Source organism: Salvelinus fontinalis, chromosome 19, assembly GCF_029448725.1.
Source record: "Salvelinus fontinalis isolate EN_2023a chromosome 19, ASM2944872v1, whole genome shotgun sequence".
Classification (NCBI taxonomy): domain Eukaryota; kingdom Metazoa; phylum Chordata; class Actinopteri; order Salmoniformes; family Salmonidae; genus Salvelinus; species Salvelinus fontinalis.
Genome location: NC_074683.1, coordinates 54,861,207 through 54,884,415, shown reverse-complemented (window position 1 = coordinate 54,884,415; position 23,209 = coordinate 54,861,207). Strand labels below are relative to the sequence as shown.

Sequence of the window (23,209 nt, the reverse complement as noted above, 5' to 3'; positions counted from 1 at the left end):
TATTATAACTCCTAGAGGAGAAGGTGCCCTGGGAGGTGCCTGACTAATATTATAACTCCTAGAGGAGAAGGTGCCCTGGGAGGTTCCTGACTAATATTATAACTCCTAGAGGAGAAGGTGCCCTGGCAGTTCCTGACTAATATTCTAACTCTTAGAGGAGAAGGTGCCCTGGGAGGTGCCTGACTAATATTATAACTCCTAGAGGAGAAGGTGCCCTGGGAGGTTCCTGACTAATATTATAACTCCTAGAGGAGAAGGTGCCCTGGGAGGTTCCTGACTAATATTATAACTCCTAGAGGAGAAGGTGCCCTGGGAGGTTCCTGACTAATATTATAACTCCTAGAGGAGAAGGTGCCCTGGGAGGTGCCTGACTAATATTATAACTCCTAGAGGAGAAGGAGCCCTGGGAGGTTCCTGACTAATATTATAACTCCTAGAGGAGAAGGTGCCCTGGCAGTTCTTGACTAATATTCTAACTCTTAGAGGAGAAGGTGCCCTGGGAGGTTCCTGACTAATATTTTAACTCTTAGAGGAGAAGGTGCCCTGGCAGTTCCTGACTAATATTATAACTCCTAGAGGAGAAGGTGCCCTGGGAGGTTCCTGACTAATATTTTAACTCCTAGAGGAGAAGGTGCCCTGGGAGGTTCCTGACTAATATTTTAACTCCTAGAGGAGAAGGTGCCCTGGGAGGTGCCTGACTAATATTATAACTCCTAGAGGAGAAGGTGCCCTGGGAGGTGCCTGACTAATATTATAACTCCTAGAGGAGAAGGTGCCCTGGGAGGTGCCTGACTAATATTATAACTCCTAGAGGAGAGGGTGCCCTGGGAGGTTCCTGACTAATATTCTAACTCCTAGAGGAGAAGGTGCCCTGGGAGGTTCCTGACTAATATTATAACTCCTAGAGGAGAAGGTGCCCTGGGAGGTTCCTGACTAATATTATAACTCCTAGAGGAGAAGGTGCCCTGGGAGGTGCCTGACTAATATTATAACTCCTAGAGGAGAAGGTGCCCTGGGAGGTGCCTGACTAATATTATAACTCCTAGAGGAGAAGGTGCCCTGGGAGGTGCCTGACTAATATTATAACTCCTAGAGGAGAAGGTGCCCTGGGAGGTTCCTGACTAATATTATAACTCCTAGAGGAGAAGGTGCCCTGGCAGTTCCTGACTAATATTCTAACTCTTAGAGGAGAAGGTGCCCTGGGAGGTGCCTGACTGATATTATAACTCCTAGAGGAGAAGGTGCCCTGGGAGGTTCCTGACTAATATTATAACTCCTAGAGGAGAAGGTGCCCTGGGAGGTTCCTGACTAATATTATAACTCCTAGAGGAGAAGGTGCCCTGGGAGGTTCCTGACTAATATTATAACTCCTAGAGGAGAAGGTGCCCTGGGAGGTGCCTGACTAATATTATAACTCCTAGAGGAGAAGGAGCCCTGGGAGGTTCCTGACTAATATTATAACTCCTAGAGGAGAAGGTGCCCTGGCAGTTCTTGACTAATATTCTAACTCTTAGAGGAGAAGGTGCCCTGGGAGGTTCCTGACTAATATTATAACTCTTAGAGGAGAAGGTGCCCTGGCAGTTCCTGACTAATATTATAACTCCTAGAGGAGAAGGTGCCCTGGGAGGTTCCTGACTAATATTTTAACTCCTAGAGGAGAAGGTGCCCTGGGAGGTTCCTGACTAATATTTTAACTCCTAGAGGAGAAGGTGCCCTGGGAGGTGCCTGACTAATATTAAAACTCCTAGAGGTGAAGGTGCCCTGGGAGGTTCCTGACTAATATTTTAACTCCTAGAGGAGAAGGTGCCCTGGGAGGTTCCTGACTAATATTATAACTCCTAGAGGTGAAGGTGCCCTGGGAGGTTCCTGACTAATATTATAACTCCTAGAGGTGAAGGTGCCCTGGGAGGTGCCTGACTAATATTATAACTCCTAGAGGAGAAGGTGCCCTGGGAGGTGCCTGACTAATATTATAACTCCTAGAGGAGAAGGTGCCCTGGCAGTTCCTGACTAATATTATAACTCCTAGAGGAGAAGGTGCCCTGTGAGGTTCCTGACTAATATTATAACTCCTAGAGGAGAAGGTGCCCTGGGAGGTGCCTGACTAATATTATAACTCCTAGAGGAGAAGGTGCCCTGGGAGGTGCCTGACTAATATTATAACTCCTAGAGGAGAAGGTGCCCTGGGAGGTGCCTGACTAATATTATAACTCCTAGAGGAGAAGGTGCCCTGGGAGGTTCCTGACTAATATTATAACTCCTAGAGGAGAAGGTGCCCTGGGAGGTTCCTGACTAATATTATAACTCCTAGAGGAGAAGGTGCCCTGGGAGGTGCCTGACTAATATTATAACTCCTAGAGGAGAAGGTGCCCTGGGAGGTTCCTGACTAATATTATAACTCCTAGAGGAGAAGGTGCCCTGGGAGGTTCCTGACTAATATTATAACTCCTAGAGGAGAAGGTGCCCTGGGAGGTTCCTGACTAATATTATAACTCCTAGAGGAGAAGGTGCCCTGGGAGGTGCCTGACTAATATTATAACTCCTAGAGGAGAAGGTGCCCTGGGAGGTTCCTGACTAATATTATAACTCCTAGAGGAGAAGGTGCCCTGGGAGGTGCCTGACTAATATTATAACTCCTAGAGGAGAAGGTGCCCTGGGAGGTTCCTGACTAATATTATAACTCCTAGAGGAGAAGGTGCCCTGGCAGTTCCTGACTAATATTCTAACTCTTAGAGGAGAAGGTGCCCTGGGAGGTGCCTGACTAATATTATAACTCCTAGAGGAGAAGGTGCCCTGGGAGGTTCCTGACTAATATTATAACTCCTAGAGGAGAAGGTGCCCTGGGAGGTTCCTGACTAATATTATAACTCCTAGAGGAGAAGGTGCCCTGGGAGGTTCCTGACTAATATTATAACTCCTAGAGGAGAAGGTGCCCTGGGAGGTGCCTGACTAATATTATAACTCCTAGAGGAGAAGGTACCCTGGGAGGTTCCTGACTAATATTTTAACTCCTAGAGGAGAAGGTGCCCTGGCAGTTCCTGACTAATATTCTAACTCCTAGTGGAGAAGGTGCCCTGGGAGGTGCCTGACTAATATTATAACTCCTAGAGGAGAAGTAGCCCTGGGAGGTTCCTGACTAATATTATAACTCCTAGAGGAGAAGGTGCCCTGGCAGTTCCTGACTAATATTCTAACTCTTAGAGGAGAAGGTGCCCTGGGAGGTTCCTGACTAATATTATAACTCTTAGAGGAGAAGGTGCCCTGGGAGGTTCCTGACTAATATTTTAACTCCTAGAGGAGAAGGTGCCCTGGGAGGTGCCTGACTAATATTAAAACTCCTAGAGGTGAAGGTGCCCTGGGAGGTTCCTGACTAATATTTTAACTCCTAGAGGAGAAGGTGCCCTGGGAGGTTCCTGACTAATATTATAATTCCTAGAGGTGAAGGTGCCCTGGGAGGTTCCTGACTAATATTATAACTCCTAGAGGTGAAGGTGCCCTGGGAGGTGCCTGACTAATATTATAACTCCTAGAGGAGAAGGTGCCCTGGGAGGTGCCTGACTAATATTATAACTCCTAGAGGAGAAGGTGCCCTGGCAGTTCCTGACTAATATTATAACTCCTAGAGGAGAAGGTGCCCTGGGAGGTTCCTGACTAATATTATAACTCCTAGAGGAGAAGGTGCCCTGGGAGGTGCCTGACTAATATTATAACTCCTAGAGGAGAAGGTGCCCTGGGAGGTGCCTGACTAATATTATAACTCCTAGAGGAGAAGGTGCCCTGGGAGGTGCCTGACTAATATTATAACTCCTAGAGGAGAAGGTGCCCTGGGAGGTTCCTGACTAATATTATAACTCCTAGAGGAGAAGGTGCCCTGGGAGGTTCCTGACTAATATTATAACTCCTAGAGGAGAAGGTGCCCTGGGAGGTGCCTGACTAATATTATAACTCCTAGAGGAGAAGGTGCCCTGGGAGGTTCCTGACTAATATTATAACTCCTAGAGGAGAAGGTGCCCTGGGAGGTGCCTGACTAATATTATAACTCCTAGAGGAGAAGATGCCCTGGGAGGTTCCTGACTAATATTATAACTCCTAGAGGAGGAGGTGCCTGACTAATATTATAACTCCTAGAGGAGAAGGTGCCCTGGGAGGTTCCTGACTAATATTATAACTCCTAGAGGAGAAGGTGCCCTGGGAGGTGCCTGACTAATATTATAACTCCTAGAGGAGAAGGTGCCATGGGAGGTTCCTGACTAATATTATAACTCCTAGAGGAGAAGGTGCCCTGGGAGGTGCCTGACTAATATTATAACTCCTAGAGGAGAAGGTGCCCTGGGAGGTTCCTGACTAATATTATAACTCCTAGAGGAGGAGGTGCCTGACTAATATTATAACTCCTAGAGGAGAAGGTGCCCTGGGAGGTTCCTGACTAATATTATAACTCCTAGAGGAGAAGGTGCCCTGGGAGGTGCCTGACTAATATTATAACTCCTAGAGGAGAAGGTGCCCTGGGAGGTGCCTGACTAATATTATAACTCCTAGAGGAGAAGGTGCCCTGGGAGGTTCCTGACTAATATTATAACTCCTAGAGGAGAAGGTGCCCTGGGAGGTGCCTGACTAATATTATAACTCCTAGAGGAGAAGGTGCCCTGGGAGGTGCCTGACTAATATTATAACTCCTAGAGGAGAAGGTGCCCTGGGAGGTTCCTGACTAATATTATAACTCCTAGAGGAGAAAGTGCCCTGGGAGGTTCCTGACTAATATTATAACTCCTAGAGGAGAAGGTGCCCTGAGAGGTTCCTGACTAATATTACAACTCCTAGAGGAGAAGGTGCCCTGGGAGGTGCCTGACTAATATTATAACTCCTAGAGGAGAAGGTGCCCTGGGAGGTGCCTGACTAATATTATAACTCCTAGAGGAGAGAGTGCCCTGGGAGGTTCCTGACTAATATTCTAACTCCTAGAGGAGAAGGTGCCCTGGGAGGTTCCTGACTAATATTATAACTCCTAGAGGAGAAGGTGCCCTGGGAGGTTCCTGACTAATATTATAACTCCTAGAGGAGAAGGTGCCCTGGCAGTTCCTGACTAATATTCTAACTCTTAGAGGAGAAGGTGCCCTGGGAGGTGCCTGACTAATATTATAACTCCTAGAGGAGAAGGTGCCCTGGGAGGTTCCTGACTAATATTATAACTCCTAGAGGAGAAGGTGCCCTGGGAGGTTCCTGACTAATATTATAACTCCTAGAGGAGAAGGTGCCCTGGGAGGTTCCTGACTAATATTATAACTCCTAGAGGAGAAGGTGCCCTGGGAGGTGCCTGACTAATATTATAACTCCTAGAGGAGAAGGTGCCCTGGGAGGTTCCTGACTAATATTTTAACTCCTAGAGGAGAAGGTGCCCTGGCAGTTCCTGACTAATATTCTAACTCCTAGAGGAGAAGGTGCCCTGGGAGGTGCCTGACTAATATTATAACTCCTAGAGGAGAAGGAGCCCTGGGAGGTTCCTGACTAATATTATAACTCCTAGAGGAGAAGGTGCCCTGTCAGTTCCTGACTAATATTCTAACTCTTAGAGGAGAAGGTGCCCTGGGAGGTTCCTGACTAATATTTTAACTCTTAGAGGAGAAGGTGCCCTGGCAGTTCCTGACTAATATTATAACTCCTAGAGGAGAAGGTGACCTGGGAGGTTCCTGACTAATATTTTAACTCCTAGAGGAGAAGGTGCCCTGGGAGGTTCCTGACTAATATTTTAACTCCTAGAGGAGAAGGTGCCCTGGGAGGTGCCTGACTAATATTAAAACTCCTAGAGGTGAAGGTTCCCTGGGAGGTTCCTGACTAATATTTGAACTCCTAGAGGAGAAGGTGCCCTGGGAGGTTCCTGACTAATATTATAACTCCTAGAGGTGAAGGTGCCCTGGGAGGTTCCTGACTAATATTATAACTCCTAGAGGTGAAGGTGCCCTGGGAGGTGCCTGACTAATATTATAACTCCTAGAGGAGAAGGTGCCCTGGGAGGTGCCTGACTAATATTATAACTCCTAGAGGAGAAGGTGCCCTGGCAGTTCCTGACTAATATTATAACTCCTAGAGGAGAAGGTGCCCTGGGAGGTTCCTGACTAATATTATAACTCCTAGGGGAGAAGGTGCCCTGGGAGGTGCCTGACTAATATTATAACTCCTAGAGGAGAAGGTGCCCTGGGAGGTGCCTGACTAATATTATAACTCCTAGAGGAGAAGGTGCCCTGGGAGGTGCCTGACTAATATTATAACTCCTAGAGGAGAAGGTGCCCTGGGAGGTGCCTGACTAATATTATAACTCCTAGAGGAGAATGTGCCCTGGGAGGTTCCTGACTAATATTATAACTCCTAGAGGAGAAGGTGCCCTGGGAGGTTCCTGACTAATATTATAACTCCTAGAGGAGAAGGTGCCCTGGGAGGTGCCTGACTAATATTATAACTCCTAGAGGAGAAGGTGCCCTGGGATGTTCCTGACTAATATTATAACTCCTAGAGGAGAAGGTGCCCTGGGAGGTGCCTGACCAATATTCTAACTCCTAGAGGAGAAGGTGCCCTGGGATGTTCCTGACTAATATTATAACTCCTAGAGGAGAAGGTGCCCTGGGAGGTGCCTGACTAATATTATAACTCCTAGAGGAGAAGGTGCCCTGGGAGGTTCCTGACTAATATTATAACTCCTAGAGGAGAAGGTGCCCTGGGAGGTGCCTGACTAATATTATAACTCCTAGAGGAGAAGGTGCCCTGGGAGGTTCCTGACTAATATTATAACTCCTAGAGGAGAAGGTGCCCTGGGAGGTGCCTGACTAATATTATAACTCCTAGAGGAGAAGGTGCCCTGGGAGGTGCCTGACTAATATTATAACTCCTAGAGGAGAAGGTGCCCTGGGAGGTTCCTGACTAATATTATAACTCCTAGAGGAGAAGGTGCCCTGGGAGGTGCCTGACTAATATTATAACTCCTAGAGGAGAAGGTGCCCTGGGAGGTGCCTGACTAATATTATAACTCCTAGAGGAGAAGGTGCCCTGGGAGGTTCCTGACTAATATTATAACTCCTAGAGGAGAAGGTGCCCTGGGAGGTGCCTGACTAATATTATAACTCCTAGAGGAGAAGGTGCCCTGGGAGGTTCCTGACTAATATTATAACTCCTAGAGGAGAAGGTGCCCTGGGAGGTTCCTGACTAATATTATAACTCCTAGAGGAGAAGGTGCCCTGGGAGGTTCCTGACTAATATTATAACTCCTAGAGGAGAAGGTGCCCTGGGAGGTGCCTGACTAATATTATAACTCCTAGAGGAGAAGGTGCCCTGGGAGGTTCCTGACTAATATTATAACTCCTAGAGGAGAAGGTGCCCTGGGAGGTGCCTGACTAATATTATAACTCCTAGAGGAGAAGGTGCCCTGGGAGGTGCCTGACTAATATTATAACTCCCAGAGGAGAAGGTGCCCTGGGAGGTGCCTGACTAATATTATAACTCCCAGAGGAGAAGGTGCCCTGGGAGGTGCCTGAAAAAATATTATAACTCCTAGAGGAGAAGGTGCCCTGGGAGGTGCCTGACTAATATTATAACTCCTAGAGGAGAAGGTGCCCTGGGAGGTACCTGACTAATATTACCTCTTAGTTATTATGTTACCTCACAGTGCACCCTGCTCCTACAGTTCACGTCTTTTGACCAGAGCACGTAGCAGTATGGCACTGGACAGGAATATGAGCCATTTCAGACACATCTGACTTACTGCAGTTGAACATCTCCAGAAGTTTCTCGTGATATTGTTATGTGTTTTATAATGGTTTCAATAAATACATATCCTCTGTTCCAGGTTGATTTCATCCTTTACAATCCTCCTGTTCTGAATGGAGACAGCCAGGAGCAGATAGATGGGTGAGTTGTTGGGGCCAGGAGCAGATAAATGGGTGAGTTGTTTGGGCCAGGAGAAGATAGATGGGTGAGTTGTTTGGGCCAGGAGGAGATAGATGGGTGAGTTGTTTGGGCCAGGAGAAGATAGATGGGTGAGTTGTTGGGGCCATGAGAAGATAGATGGGTGAGTTGTTTGGGCCAGGAGCAGATAGATGGGTGAGTTGTTTGGGCCAGGAGAAGATAGATGGGTGAGTTGTTGGTCCAGGAGCAGATAGATGGGTGAGTTGTTTGGGCCAGGAGCAGATAGATCTGTGAGTTGTTTGGGCCAGGAGAAGGTAGATGGGTGAGTTGTTTGGGCCAGGAGCAGATAGATGGGTGAGTTGTTTGGGCCAGGAGCAGATAGATGGGTGAGTTGTTGGGGCCAGGGGCAGATAGATGGGTGAGTTGTTGGGGCCAGGAGAAGATAGATGGGTGAGTTGTTTGGGCCAGGAACAGATAGATGGGTGAGTTGTTTGGGCCAGGAGCAGATAGATGGGTGAGTTGTTTGGGCCAGGAGAAGATAGATGGGTGAGTTGTTTGGGCCAGGAGCAGATAGATGGGTGAGTTGTTTGGGCCAGGAGCAGATAGATGGGTGAGTTGTTTGGGCCAGGAGCAGATAGATGGGTGAGTTGTTTGGGCCAGGAGAAGATAGATGGGTGAGTTGTTGGGGCCAGGAGCAGATAGATGGGTGAGTTGTTGGGGCCAGGAGAAGATAGATGGGTGAGTTGTTGGGGCCAGGAGCAGATAGATGGGTGAGTTGTTTGGGCCAGGACAAGATAGATGGGTAAGTTGTTTGGGCCAGGAGCAGATAGATGGGTAAGTTGTTGGGGCCAGGAGCAGATAGATGGGTGAGTTGTTTGGGCCAGGAGCAGGTAGATGGTTGAGTTGTTGGGGCCAGGAGCAGATAGATGGGTGAGTTGTTGGGGCCAGGAGCAGATAGATGGGTGAGTTGTTGGGGCCAGGAGCAGATAGATGGGTGAGTTGTTTGGGCCAGGAGCAGGTAGATGGTTGAGTTGTTGGGGCCAGGAGCAGATAGATGGGTGAGTTGTTGGGGCCAGGAGCAGATAGATGGGTGAGTTGTTGGGGCCAGGAGCAGATAGATGGGTGAGTTGTTGGGGCCAGGAGCAGATAGATGGGTGAGTTGTTTGGGCCAGGAGAAGATAGATGGGTGAGTTGTTGGGGCCAGGAGCAGATAGATGGGTGAGTTGTTTGGGCAATGAGCTGATATTTGGGTGATTTGTTTGTGCCAGGAGCAGGTAAATGGGTGAGTTGTTGGGGCCAGGAGCTGATAGATGGGTGAGTTGTTTGGGCCAGGAGCAGATAGATGGGTGAGTTGTTTGGGCCAGGAGAAGATAGATGGGTGAGTTGTTTGGGCCAGGAGAAGATAGATGGGTGAGTTGTTGGGGCCAGGAGCAGATAGATGGGTGAGTTGTTTGGGCCAGGAGGAGATAGATGGGTGAGTTGTTGGGGCCAGGAGCAGATAGATGGGTGAGTTGTTGGGGCCAGGAGCAGATAGATGGGTGAGTTGTTGGGGCCAGGAGCAGGTAGATGGGTGAGTTGTTGGGGCCAGGAGCAGATAGATGGGTGAGTTGTTGGGGCCAGGAGCAGATAGATGGGTGAGTTGTTGGGGCCAGGAGCAGATAGATGGGTGAGTTGTTGGGGCCAGGAGCAGATAGATGGGTGAGTTGTTGGGGCCAGGAGCAGATAGATGGGTGAGTTGTTGGGGCCAGGAGCAGATAGATGGGTGAGTTGTTGGGGCCAGGAGCAGATAGATGGGTGAGTTGTTGGGGCCAGGAGCAGATAGATGGGTGAGTTGTTGGGGCCAGGAGCAGATAGATGGGTGAGTTGTTGGGGCCAGGAGCAGGTAGATGGGTGAGTTGTTGGGGCCAGGAGCAGATAGATGGGTGAGTTGTTGGGGCCAGGATCAGGTAGATGGGTGAGTTGTTTGGGCCAGGAGCAGGTAGATGGGTGAGTTGTTGGGGCCAGGAGCAGATAGATGGGTGAGTTGTTGGGGCCAGGATCAGGTAGATGGGTGAGTTGTTTGGGCCAGGAGCAGGTAGATGGGTGAGTTGTTGGGGCCAGGAGAAGATAGATGGGTGAGTTGTTTGGGCCAGGAGCAGATAGATGGGTGAGTTGTTTGGGCCAGGAGCAGATAGATGGGTGAGTTGTTTGGGCCAGGAGCAGATAGACGAGGAGTCCACAGTGTAATTCTTCCTCTGGGATCACATGACATTATTTGTGTCTGTTTTATCCCACTATGCTTTCCGCCCTCAGATCACAACCTGATTCCGTAAAGAGTTACAGGTATGAAGACACCAAATACCACGTAGAAACAGTTTATAACCATGTTTTAATCCATGTGTTTTGTTGCCTAATATCAGTCATCTCTAATGTCTGTGTGTAGAAACCCAGGAGGAAGGACAGGCATGAAAGGAAGAGGAGCACTGAGCTGTCTGGGTCCAAACCTGATCCTGGACCCTGTCCTCACACGGTACGAGGCTCCACAGATAGATAACAGCTTATCATCCCTTCCAAATGGCACCCTGTTCCCTATATAGTGCACTATATTTAACTAGAGCCCTATGGGCCCTGGTCAATAGTAGTGCACTACATTTAACTAGAGCCCTATGGGCCCTGGTCAGTAGTAGTGCACTACATAGGGAATAGGGTGCCATTTGGGAAACCGTCGTAGTTTAGTTAGCAAGAGGATAAAACTCTCTGAGGAGAATAAATCATGTGTAGTTGATGGATAGTGTGTTGTTTCAGTGTACTCTGTTGATGGGAGTTCTGCTTTAATAGTTAATAATATTATATTAACCTGTTGTTGATGATGTATTGAGAGTTCTGCTTTAATAGTTAATAATATTATATTAACCTATATTAATTATATTAAGCTGGAAAGATAGTGAGAGATCTGCTCTGGAGTTCCTGGCGGTCTGGGACCAGGAGGATGGGCTCTGGACACTACCTGGGGTGAGTACAGGGGCTGGACAGAATGTACAGTATGTGGACTCTGTCTGCTTTGATAAAAATCCTTTTACATAGTCGACAAATAAATAAATAATAATCTTTACGCTGTATTTGAGGAAGCTTGGAGATCGAGGTTCTATGACATTATTAAATCCGAGTGTGTTGATACCTACTGACAAACTCTTCTGTTTCCTTCAAGGGTCCTGTCCAATCAGACGAGCCCCTGCCAGACAGATTACTGAGGATTATGGGACAGAAGATCTATGACACGATAAAAACTAAGATGGTAGAGGTAACCAAGGTACACCTGACTGGTTACGGCTCCTCAAGCTTAATAGACGCCCTATAGCTACTGCCAGTGGAAGTTGTGGTACCATGAAGAATGACCACAGATTCTACTGTATACTGCAAGCACCAAACCGCTAATGTAATACATCTATTCATTTAAAATGACAGTCTCTCATGTTACTGTTCTAGTTAGTAGCTGTGCTAGTCAAATCAAATGAAAACAAGTCCAAGTTAATTTGTCAAGTGAACAAGATACAGCAGGTGGAAACAGCATAGTGGAATGCACTAACACTGAGGGCTCTGTTCAATCTGTATTGCTGAAGCGTAACAGATTCCGCCTTAGAAATGAAAAGGTCATTTCAGATTGAGCTGACAAATGCAGCGTTCACCGTGAATGCAGTCTCCACTAACGTGGGAATATTTCCTTTAAAAGCTGTAATGACGATAACCAGCGATCTGATTGGAATCCTGACCTCAATCAGAAAACAGTAAAAACACTATTTACTGGTCAATACCAGTACAGGGATACTGGTGACAGCTTAGGTCAGTTGCTGTACCTGTGTCCTGCAGGTCCACGAGGGCTACGTCGACGACATCAGGAACACAGACGATGCCTGGGTAGAAACTACAGTCCTGAACATCCATCTAGACCGGAGAAGTCTACTGATGGTCGATATCAACCACATGGTGAGAACACACACCACTACACTTCCCCTATAGCATGCTATATCCTATCCTTCCAGAACACCATACTCCACAACACTTCCCCTATAACATGCTATATCCTATCCTTCCAGAACACCATACTCCACAACACTTCCTCTATAGCACATATGTCAGAGTCAAGGCCCGCGGGCCACATCCGGCCCGCGAGAAGGTTTTTTACGGCCCCTGGGATGATCTTGATTTATTATTAGAACCGGCCCGCAGACCGCAGCAAGCCGGCAGCCCGCAGATCTTTTACACGCACCAATACTACATTTCCCACAATGCAACGGTGACGCACCGAGCAGTAGGCTGCTTCATTTCAATATTTATTGGCACAGCAGTCGTCAGCATCACAGTAAAATTAACTTTCAGATACCCATCAAAAATGGCAAAACGGAAGGTGGACACTGAGAACCGGGGGTTTCAAACAAGGTGGGAGTCGGAGTATATGTTCACGGAGGTAGCTGGAAAACCTGTGTGTCTTCTGTGTGGAGAAAGTGTGGCGGTACTGAAAGAGTATAATCTGAGACGACATTATGAAACGAAACACGCGGACAAAAACAAGAATATGGACATGGAACAAAGGCTACAAAAGGCAGAGGAATTAAAACGAGGCCTCAAATCTCGACAGGCTCTGTTCAAAAAAGCCAAATCACAAGGCCAGGCTGCTGTCAAGGCCAGTTTTATTTTGGCAGAAGAGATCGCTAAATCAGCCCGGCCATTTACGGAGGGGGATTTCATCAAAAACTGCATGATTAAAGTTTGTGACGAAGTCCAGAAAAAAGGCAACTCTTTTTAAATGTGAGTCTGAGCAGAAACACCATTGCCGAGAGAGTAGACCAGTTGTCCATCAATCTAAAAGAGCAGCTTGTGAAAAAGGGAAAAGATTTCATTGCATATTCCTTGGCTGTGGATGAGAGCACCGACATTTCTGACATTGCCCAGTTGTCAATTTTCATCCGCGGAGTGGACTCCAGCCTAAGCGTGACAGAGGAGTTTTTGGCTTTACGTCCTATGCATGGCACAACTACGGGGCATGATTTGTATGAAGAGGTGTCAAGATGTGTAAATGAGATGGAGCTGCCTTGGGAAAAACTCGTGGGTTTGACAACCGACGGAGCACCTGCGATGTGTGGACACAGGAGCGGACTGGTGGCGAAGATACGGGAAAAGATGCAAGAGGAAAACGCGACAGGTGAGCTGACAGCTTATCATTGTATCATACACCAGGAAGCGTTGTGCGGTAAAGCCTTGAAAATGGAGCATGTAATGAGCATCATCACGCGCACAGTTAACTTTATCAGAGCCAAAGGTTTGAATCACCGCCAGTTCAAGGCATTTCTGACGGAGTTAGAAACGGAGCATGGTGATTTGCCTTATCACACAGAGGTGCGATGGCTAAGCCAGGGAAAGGTGCTTCAAAGATGTTTCGAGCTTCGTGAGGAGATTTGTCTGTTCTTGGACAGCAAAGGGAAAGACACAACACAACTCCGAGACGAAATGTTTCTGTGTGAAATGGCTTTTCTGTGTGACATTACGAGTCATCTGAATGCAATGAACTTGCAGCTGCAGGGTCGGGATCATGTCATCTCTGATATGTACAGTACAGTGAAGGCATTTAAAACCAAACTGACTCTGTGGGAGACGCAGATGCGGAAAGAAAATTTGAGCCACTTTCCCAGCTGCCAGACCATGAAAGAGAAGCTCTCTACCAGTGCGTTCCCGAGCGCACAGTTGGCTGATAAAATAGGTATGCTTGCCGCTGACTTTCGACGCCGATTTGCTGACTTTGAAGCACAAAAAAGCAGGTTGGAACTGCTCGGTAACCCATTTGCTGTTGACGTGGAAAGCTCACCACCAAACCTCCAAATGGAGTTGATTGACCTCCAATGCAATGATGCACTGAGGGCAAAATATGCGGCAGTGGGTGCTGCGGAGTTCGCCCGTTTCCTCCCCGACACAATGCCCCAGCTGCGCATCCAGGCTGCTCAAACGTTGTCTATGTTTGGCAGCACATACCTGTGTGAACAACTGTTTTCTTTGATGAACCTGAACAAAACATCACACAGAAGTCGACTTACTGCTGAACACCTCCACTCAATTCTGAGGATTTCCTCAGCTCAGAGCCTTACCCCGAACATTGATGAACTTGTGGAAAAGATGGGACACCACCAAGTATCACCCTCAACCTCAAACAAGTGAACATTACTGTGCAATCACATATTTAGAGTTTTTACTCAGTTCAAGTTTAAAAGTTAAAGTTTAATATTTGTTTTCACTGCATGTTACTTCTCCTTAAACAAAGTGTTGTTTTTGATTAATAGATTTTTGCACTTTATTTTATTGTATTTCAATCCAATTATATTTTAAAAATATTTCAGTTGAGTGGATGATAGAAAATTGCTATTATTGTTTTTTTCTTTGAAGTAAATTTAGCCCACTTTTGCTAAAATAGAAAATATAGGCTACTGATGGTGCCTTGAATACCGGTTTCTTTCATTTAATGTTCATGTTATGGGGATTTTTATATAAAGGAAATTTGTCTTTTGTGTCTGTTGAAAATTAAAGATTACTGACAGAGCCATAAGAAAATATTGCTTTATTTATCTGATCATATTGGAATATATTTGTTAGGTTTTCAGTAGGTTCAATTAGGTTCACTAGACTATATGCGTCATTTAAAATTTTTTCAATGAACATTCGAACAGTCCGGCCCTCGGCTTGTAGCTAAATTTTTTATTTGGCCCTCCGTCCATTTGACTTTGACACCCCTGCTCTATAGCATGCTATATCCTATCCTTCCAGAACACCATACACCACAACACTTCCTCTATAGCATGCTATATCCTATCCTTCCAGAACACCGTACTACACAACACTTCCCCTATAACATGCTATATCCTATCCTTCCAGAACACCATACTCCACAACACTTCCCCTATAACATGCTATATCCTATCCTTCCAGAACACCATACTCCACAACACTTCCTCTATAGCATGCTATATCCTATCCTTCCAGAACACCATACTCCACAACACTTCCTCTATAACATGCTATATCCTATCCTTCCAGAACACCATATTACACAACACTTCCCCTATAGCATGCTATATCCTATCCTTCCAGAACACCATACTACACAACACTTCCCCTATAACATGCTATATCCTATCCTTCCAGAACACCGTACTCCACAACACTTCCCCTATAACATGCTATATCCTATCCTTCCAGAACACCATATTACACAACACTTCCCCTATAACATGCTATATCCTATCCTTCCAGAACACCGTACTCCACAACACTTCCCCTATAACATGCTATATCCTATCCTTCCAGAACACCATACTCCACAACACTTCCCCTATAACATGCTATATCCTATCTTTCCAGAACACCATACTCCACAACACTTCCCCTATAGCATGCTATATCCTATCCTTCCAGAACACCGTACTCCACAACACTTCCCCTATAGCATGCTATATCCTATCCTTCCAGAACACCATACTCCACAACACTTCCCCTATAACATGCTATATCCTATCCTTCCAGAACACCATACTACACAACACTTCCCCTATAACATGCTATATCCTATCCTTCCAGAACACCATACTCCACAACACTTCCCCTATAACATGCTATATCCTATCCTTCCAGAACACCATACTACACAACACTTCCCCTATAACATGCTATATCCTATCCTTCCAGAACACCATACTCCACAACACTTCCCCTATAGCATGCTATATCCTATCCTTCCAGAACACCATACACCACTACACTTCCCCTATAACATGCTATATCCTATCCTTCCAGAACACCGTACTCCACAACACTTCCCCTATAACATGCTATATCCTATCCTTCCAGAACACCATACTCCACAACACTTCCCCTATAACATGCTATATCCTATCCTTCCAGAACACCATACACCACAACACTTCCCCTATAGCATGCTATATCCTATCCTTCCAGAACACCATACTCCACAACACTTCCTCTATAGCATGCTATATCCTATCCTTCCAGAACACCATACTCCACAACACTTCCTCTATAACATGCTATATCCTATCCTTCCAGAACACCATATTACACAACACTTCCCCTATAGCATGCTATATCCTATCCTTCCAGAACACCGTACTCCACAACACTTCCCCTATAACATGCTATATCCTATCCTTCCAGAACACCATATTACACAACACTTCCCCTATAACATGCTATATCCTATCCTTCCAGAACACCATACTCCACAACACTTCCCCTATAACATGCTATATCCTATCCTTCCAGAACACCGTACTCCACAACACTTCCCCTATAACATGCTATATCCTATCCTTCCAGAACACCATACGCCACAACACTTCCCCTATAACATGCTATATCCTATCTTTCCAGAACACCATACTACACAACACTTCCCCTATAGCATGCTATATCCTATCCTTCCAGAACACCGTACTCCACAACACTTCCCCTATAGCATGCTATATCCTATCCTTCCAGAACACCATACTCCACAACACTTCCCCTATAACATGCTATATCCTATCCTTCCAGAACACCATACTCCACAACACTTCCCCTATAACATGCTATATCCTATCCTTCCAGAACACCATACTCCACAACACTTCCCCTATAACATGCTATATCCTATCCTTCCAGAACACCATACTACCCAACACTTCCCCTATAACATGCTATATCCTATCCTTCCAGAACACCATACTCCACAACACTTCCCCTATAGCATGCTATATCCTATTGTTCCAGAACACCATACACCACTACACTTCCCCTATAACATGCTATATCCTATCCTTCCAGAACACCGTACTCCACAACACTTCCCCTATAACATGCTATATCCTATCCTTCCAGAACACCATACTCCACAACACTTCCCCTATAACATGCTATATCCTATCCTTCCAGAACACCATACTCCACAACACTTCCCCTATAGCATGCTATATCCTATCCTTCCAGAACACCATACTCCACAACACTTCCCCTATAGCATGCTATATCCTATCCTTCCAGAACACCATACTCCACAACACTTCCTCTATAGCATGCTATATCCTATCCTTCCAGAACACCATACTCCACAACACTTCCCCTATAACATGCTATATCCTATCCTTCCAGAAGACCATACTACACAACACTTCCCCTATAACATGCTATATCCTATCCTTCCAGAACACCATACTACACAACACTTCCCCTATAACATGCTATATCCTATCCTTCCAGAACACCATACTACACAACACTTCCCCTATAACATGCTATATCCTATCCTTCCAGAACACCGTACTCCATCAACACTTCCCCTATAACATGCTATATCCTATCCTTCCAGAACACCATACTCCACAACACTTCCCCTATAGCATGCTATATCCTATCCTTCCAGAACACCATACTCCACAACACTTCCTCTATAGCATGCTATATCCTATCCTTCCAGAACAACATACTACACAACACTTCCTCTATAGCATGCTATATCCTATCCTTCCAGAACACCATACTGCACAACACTTCCCCTATAACATGCTATATCCTATCCTTCCAGAACACCGTACTCCACAACACTTCCCCTATAACATGCTATATCCTATCCTTCCAGAACACCATACACCACTACACTTCCCCTATAACATGCTATATCCTATCCTTCCAGAACACCGTACTCCACAACACTTCCCTTATAACATGCTATATCCTATCCTTCCAGAACACCATACTCCACAACACTTCCCCTATAGCATGCTATATCCTATCCTTCCAGAACACCATACTCCACAACACTTCCTCTATAGCATGCTATATCCTATCCTTCCAGAACACCATTCTCCACAACACTTCCTCTATAGCATGCTATATCCTATCCTTCCAGAACACCATACTACACAACACTTCCCCTATAGCATGCTATATCCTATCCTTCCAGAACACCGTACTCCACAACACTTCCCCTATAACATGCTATATCCTATCCTTCCAGAACACCGTATTCCACAACAGTTCCCCTATAACATGCTATATCCTATCCTTCCAGAACACCGTACTCCATCAACACTTCCCCTATAACATGCTATATCCTATCTTTCCAGAACACCATACTCCACAACACTTCCCCTATAACATGCTATATCCTATCCTTCCAGAACACCATACACCATAACACTTCCCCTATAGCATGCTATATCCTATCCTTCCAGAACACCATACTACACAACACTTCCCCTATAACATGCTATATCCTATCCTTCCAGAACACCATACTACACAACACTTCCCCTATAGCGTGCAATATCCTATCCTTCCAGAACACCATACTCCACAACACTTCCCCTATAGCGTGCTATATCCTATCCTTCCAGAACACCGTACTCCACAACACTTCCCCTATAACATGCTATATCCTATCCTTCCAGAACACCATATTACACAACACTTCCCCTATAACATGCTATATCCTATCCTTCCAGAACACCGTACTCCACAACACTTCCCCTACAACATGCTATATCCTATCCTTCCAGAACACCGTACTCCACAACACTTCCCCTATAACATGCTATATCCTATCATTCCAGAACACCGTACTCCACAACACTTTCCCTATAGCATGCTACATCCTATCCTTCCAGAACACCATACTCCACAACACTTCCCCTATAACAAGCTATATCCTATCCTTCCAGAACACCGTACTCCACAACACTTCCCCTATAACATGCTATATCCTATCCTTCCAGAACACCATACTACACAACACTTCCCCTATAACATGCTATATCCTATCATTCCAGAACACCGTACTCCACAACACTTCCCCTATAACATGCTATATCCTTTCCTTGCAGAACACCATACTCCACAGCACTTGGGCTGTGTGGTGCTGGTCCAGTGGGTTAGAGTTAGTAGTCTGGGCTGTGTGGAGCTGGTCCAGTGGGTTAGAGTTAGTAGTCTGGGCTGTGGTGCTGGTCCAGTGGGTTAGAGTTAGTAGTCTGGGCTGTGTGGTGCTGGTCCAGTGGGTTAGAGTTAGTAGTCTGGGCTGTGGAGCTGGTCCAGTGGGTTAGAGTTAGTAGTCTGGGCTGTGGAGCTGGTCCAGTGGGTTAGAGTTAGTAGTCTGGGCTGTGGAGCTGGTCCAGTGGGTTAGTAGTCTGGGCTGTGGTGCTGGTCCAGTGGGTTAGAGTTAGTAGTCTGGGCTGTGTGGTGCTGGTCCAGTGGGTTAGAGTTAGTAGTCTGGGCTGTGTGGTGCTGGTCCAGTGGGTTAGAGTTAGTAGTCTGGGCTGTGTGGTGCTGGTCCAGTGGGTTAGAGTTAGTAGTCTGGGCTGTGGTGCTGGTCCAGTGGGTTAGAGTTAGTAGTCTGGGCTGTGTGGTGCTGGTCCAGTGGGTTAGAGTTAGTAGTCTGGGCTGTGTGGTGCTGGTCCAGTGGCTTAGAGTTAGTAGTCTGGGCTGTGGTGCTGGTCAAGTGGGTTAGAGTTAGTAGTCTGGGCTGTGGTGCTGGTCCAGTGGGTTAGAGTTGGTAGTCTGGGCTGTGATGCTGGTCCAGTGGGTTAGAGTTAGTAGTCTGGGCTGTGGTGCTGGTCCAGTGGGTTAGAGTTAGTAGTCTGGGCTGTGGTGCTGGTCCAGTGGGTTAGAGTTAGTAGTCTGGGCTGTGGTGCTGGTCCAGTGGGTTAGAGTTAGTAGTCTGGGCTGTGGTGCTGGTCCAGTGGGTTAGAGTTAGTAGTCTGGGCTGTGGTGCTGGTCCAGTGGGTTAGAGTTAGTAGTCTGGGCTGTGGTGCTGGTCCAGTGGGTTAGAGTTAGTAGTCTGGGCTGTGGTGCTGGTCCAGTGGGTTAGAGTTAGTAGTCTGGGCTGTGGAGCTGGTCCAGTGGGTTAGTAGTCTGGGCTGTGGTGCTGGTCCAGTGGGTTAGAGTTAGTAGTCTGGGCTGTGTGGTGCTGGTCCAGTGGGTTAGAGTTAGTAGTCTGGGCTGTGGTGCTGGTCCAGTGGGTTAGAGTTAGTAGTCTGGGCTGTGTGGTGCTGGTCCAGTGGGTTAGAGTTAGTAGTCTGGGCTGTGGTGCTGGTCCAGTGGGTTAGAGTTAGTAGTCTGGGCTGTGGTGCTGGTCCAGTGGGTTAGAGTTAGTAGTCTGGGCTGTGGTGCTGGTCCAGTGGGTTAGAGTTAGTAGTCTGGGCTGTGGTGCTGGTCCAGTGGGTTAGAGTTAGTAGTCTGGGCTGTGTGGTGCTGGTCCAGTGGGTTAGAGTTAGTAGTCTGGGCTGTGTGGTGCTGGTCCAGTGGGTTAGAGTTAGTAGTCTGGGCTGTGGTGCTGGTCCAGTGGGTTAGAGTTAGTAGTCTGGGCTGTGGTGCTGGTCCAGTGGGTTAGAGTTAGTAGTCTGGGCTGTGGTGCTGGTCCAGTGGGTTAGAGTTAGTAATCTGGGCTGTGGTGCTGGTCCAGTGGGTTAGAGTTAGTAGTCTGGGCTGTGGTGCTGGTCCAGTGGGTTAGAGTTAGTAGTCTGGGCTGTGGTGCTGGTCCAGTGGGTTAGAGTTAGTAGTCTGGGCTGTGTGGTGCTGGTCCAGTGGGTTAGAGTTAGTAGTCTGGGCTGTGTGGTGCTGGTCCAGTGGGTTAGAGTTAGTAGTCTGGGCTGTGTGGTGCTGGTCCAGTGGGTTAGAGTTAGTAGTCTTGGCTGTGTGGTGCTGGTCCAGTGGGTTAGAGTTAGTAGTCTGGGCTGTGTGGTGCTGGTCCAGTGGGTTAGAGTTAGTAGTCTGGGCTGTGTGGTGCTGGTCCAGTGGGTTAGAGTTAGTAGTCTGGGCTGTGTGGTGCTGGTCCAGTGGGTTAGAGTTAGTAGTCTGGGCTGTGGTGCTGGTCCAGTGAGTTAGAGTTAGTAGTCTGGGCTGTGGAGCTGGTCCAGTGGGTTAGAGTTAGTAGTCTGGGCTGTGGTGCTGGTCCAGTGGGTTAGAGTTAGTAGTCTGGGCTGTGGTGCTGGTCCAGTGGGTTAGAGTTAGTAGTCTGGGCTGTGGTGCTGGTCCAGTGGGTTAGAGTTAGTAGTCTGGGCTGTGGTGCTGGTCCAGTGGGTTAGAGTTAGTAGTCTGGGCTGTGGTGCTGGTCCAGTGGGTTAGAGTTAGTAGTCTGGGCTGTGGTGCTGGTCCAGTGGGTTAGAGTTAGTAGTCTGGGCTGTGTGGTGCTGGTCCAGTGGGTTAGAGTTAGTAGTCTGGGCTGTGGTGCTGGTCCAGTGGGTTAGAGTTAGTAGTCTGGGCTGTGGTGCTGGTCCAGTGGGTTAGAGTTAGTAGTCTGGGCTGTGGTGCTGGTCCAGTGGGTTAGAGTTAGTAGTCTGGGCTGTGGTGCTGGTCCAGTGGGTTAGAGTTAGTAGTCTGGGCTGTGGTGCTGGTCCAGTGGGTTAGAGTTAGTAGTCTGGGCTGTGTGGTTCTGGTCCAGTGGGTTAGAGTTAGTAGTCTGGGCTGTGTGGTGCTGGTCCAGTGGGTTAGAGTTAGTAGTCTGGGCTGTGGTGCTGGTCCAGTGGGTTAGAGTTAGTAGTCTGGGCTGTGTGGTTCTGGTCCAGTGGGTTAGAGTTAGTAGTCTGGGCTGTGTGGTTCTGGTCCAGTGGGTTAGAGTTAGTAGTCTGGGCTGTGTGGTTCTGGTCCAGTGGGTTAGAGTTAGTAGTCTGGGCTGTGTGGTGCTGGTCCAGTGGGTTAGAGTTAGTAGTCTGGGCTGTGTGGTGCTGGTCCAGTGGGTTAGAGTTAGTAGTCTGGGCTGTGTGGTGCTGGTCCAGTGGGTTAGAGTTAGTAGTCTGGGCTGTGTGGTTCTGGTCCAGTGGGTTAGAGTTAGTAGTCTGGGCTGTGTGGTGCTGGTCCAGTGGGTTAGAGTTAGTAGTCTGGGCTGTGGTGCTGGTCCAGTGGGTTAGAGTTAGTAGTCTGGGCTGTGTGGTGCTGGTCCAGTGGGTTAGAGTTAGTAGTCTGGGCTGTGTGGTTCTGGTCCAGTGGGTTAGAGTTAGTAGTCTGGGATGTGGTGCTGGTCCAGTGGGTTAGAGTTAGTAGTCTGGGCTGTGGTGCTGGTCCAGTGGGTTAGAGTTAGTAGTCTGGGCTGTGGTGCTGGTCCAGTGGGTTAGAGTTAGTAGTCTGGGCTGTGTGGTTCTGGTCCAGTGGGTTAGAGTTAGTAGTCTGGGATGTGGTGCTGGTCCAGTGGGTTAGAGTTAGTAGTCTGGGCTGTGGTGCTGGTCCAGTGGGTTAGAGTTAGTAGTCTGGGCTGTGGTGCTGGTCCAGTGGGTTAGAGTTAGTAGTCTGGGCTGTGTGGTTCTGGTCCAGTGGGTTAGAGTTAGTAGTCTGGGCTGTGGTGCTGGTCCAGTGGGTTAGAGTTAGTAGTCTGGGATGTGTGGTTCTGGTCCAGTGGGTTAGAGTTAGTAGTCTGGGATGTGGTGCTGGTCCAGTGGGTTAGAGTTAGTAGTCTGGGATGTGGTGCTGGTCCAGTGGGTTAGAGTTAGTAGTCTGGGATGTGTGGTTCTGGTCCAGTGGGTTAGAGTTAGTAGTCTGGGCTGTGGTGCTGGTCCAGTGGGTTAGTAGTCTGGGCTGTGTGGAGCTGGTCCAGTGGGTTAGAGTTAGTAGTCTGGGCTGTGTGGTTCTGGTCCAGTGGGTTAGAGTTAGTAGTCTGGGCTGTTTGGTGCTGGTCCAGTGGGTTAGTACTATAAAGTATAGTATGAATACTGTATGTATTCTCCCCTCCAGGCTGAGAATACCCTGGGCTGTGTGGAGCTGGTCCAGTGGATGGAGGTGAGCAGCAGGACCAGGATGGCTTCTTACCAGAGAGATGCTCTGAGACGGGTGGCCGAGCTGCACCAGAGGACCTTCTAACTTCAACAGAGGACCTTCCAGCTGCACCAGAGGACCTTCTAACTGCACCAGAGGACCTTCTAACTGCACCAGAGGACCTTCCAGCTGCACCAGAGGACCTTCTAACTTCAACAGAGGACCTTCCAGCTGCACCAGAGGACCTTCTAACTTCAACAGAGGACCTTCTAACTTCAACAGAGGACCTTCCAGCTGCACCAGAGGACCTTCCAGCTGCACCAGAGGACCTTCCAGCTGCACCAGAGGACCTTCTAACTGCACCAGAGGACCTTCCAACTGCACCAGAGGACCTTCCAGCTGCACCAGAGGACCTTCCAGCTGCACCAGAGGACCTTCCAGCTGCACCAGAGGACCTTCTAGCTGCACCAGAGGACCTTCTAGCTGCACCAGAGGACCTTCTAGCTGCACCAGAGGACCTTCTAGCTGCACCAGAGGACCTTCTAGCTGCACCAGAGGACCTTCT

At 47.6% G+C, this 23,209-nt stretch overlaps 1 protein-coding gene across 5 annotated transcripts in view; it reads left to right on the top strand.

Annotated features, from left to right (window-relative positions):
* Positions 1-22,842, top strand: part of trpm2 (transient receptor potential cation channel, subfamily M, member 2) — an 81,065-nt gene extending 58,223 nt beyond the window's left edge. For 4 of the 5 annotated variants that reach the window (XM_055871961.1, XM_055871959.1, XM_055871962.1 and 1 more), the window contains 7 exons: positions 7,835-7,896; positions 10,186-10,215; positions 10,316-10,402; positions 10,806-10,884; positions 11,081-11,182; positions 11,740-11,856; positions 22,624-22,842. In XM_055871961.1, coding sequence (XP_055727936.1) covers positions 7,835-7,896; positions 10,186-10,215; positions 10,316-10,402; positions 10,806-10,884; positions 11,081-11,182; positions 11,740-11,856; positions 22,624-22,749 — 603 coding nt within the window. In that variant the 3' untranslated portion in view covers positions 22,750-22,842. The remainder of the gene's footprint in view (positions 1-7,834; positions 7,897-10,185; positions 10,216-10,315; positions 10,403-10,805; positions 10,885-11,080; positions 11,183-11,739; positions 11,857-22,623) is intronic. The other variant, XM_055871960.1, reaches the window with a different exon arrangement.
* The last annotated feature ends 367 nt before the right edge of the window (positions 22,843-23,209 follow it).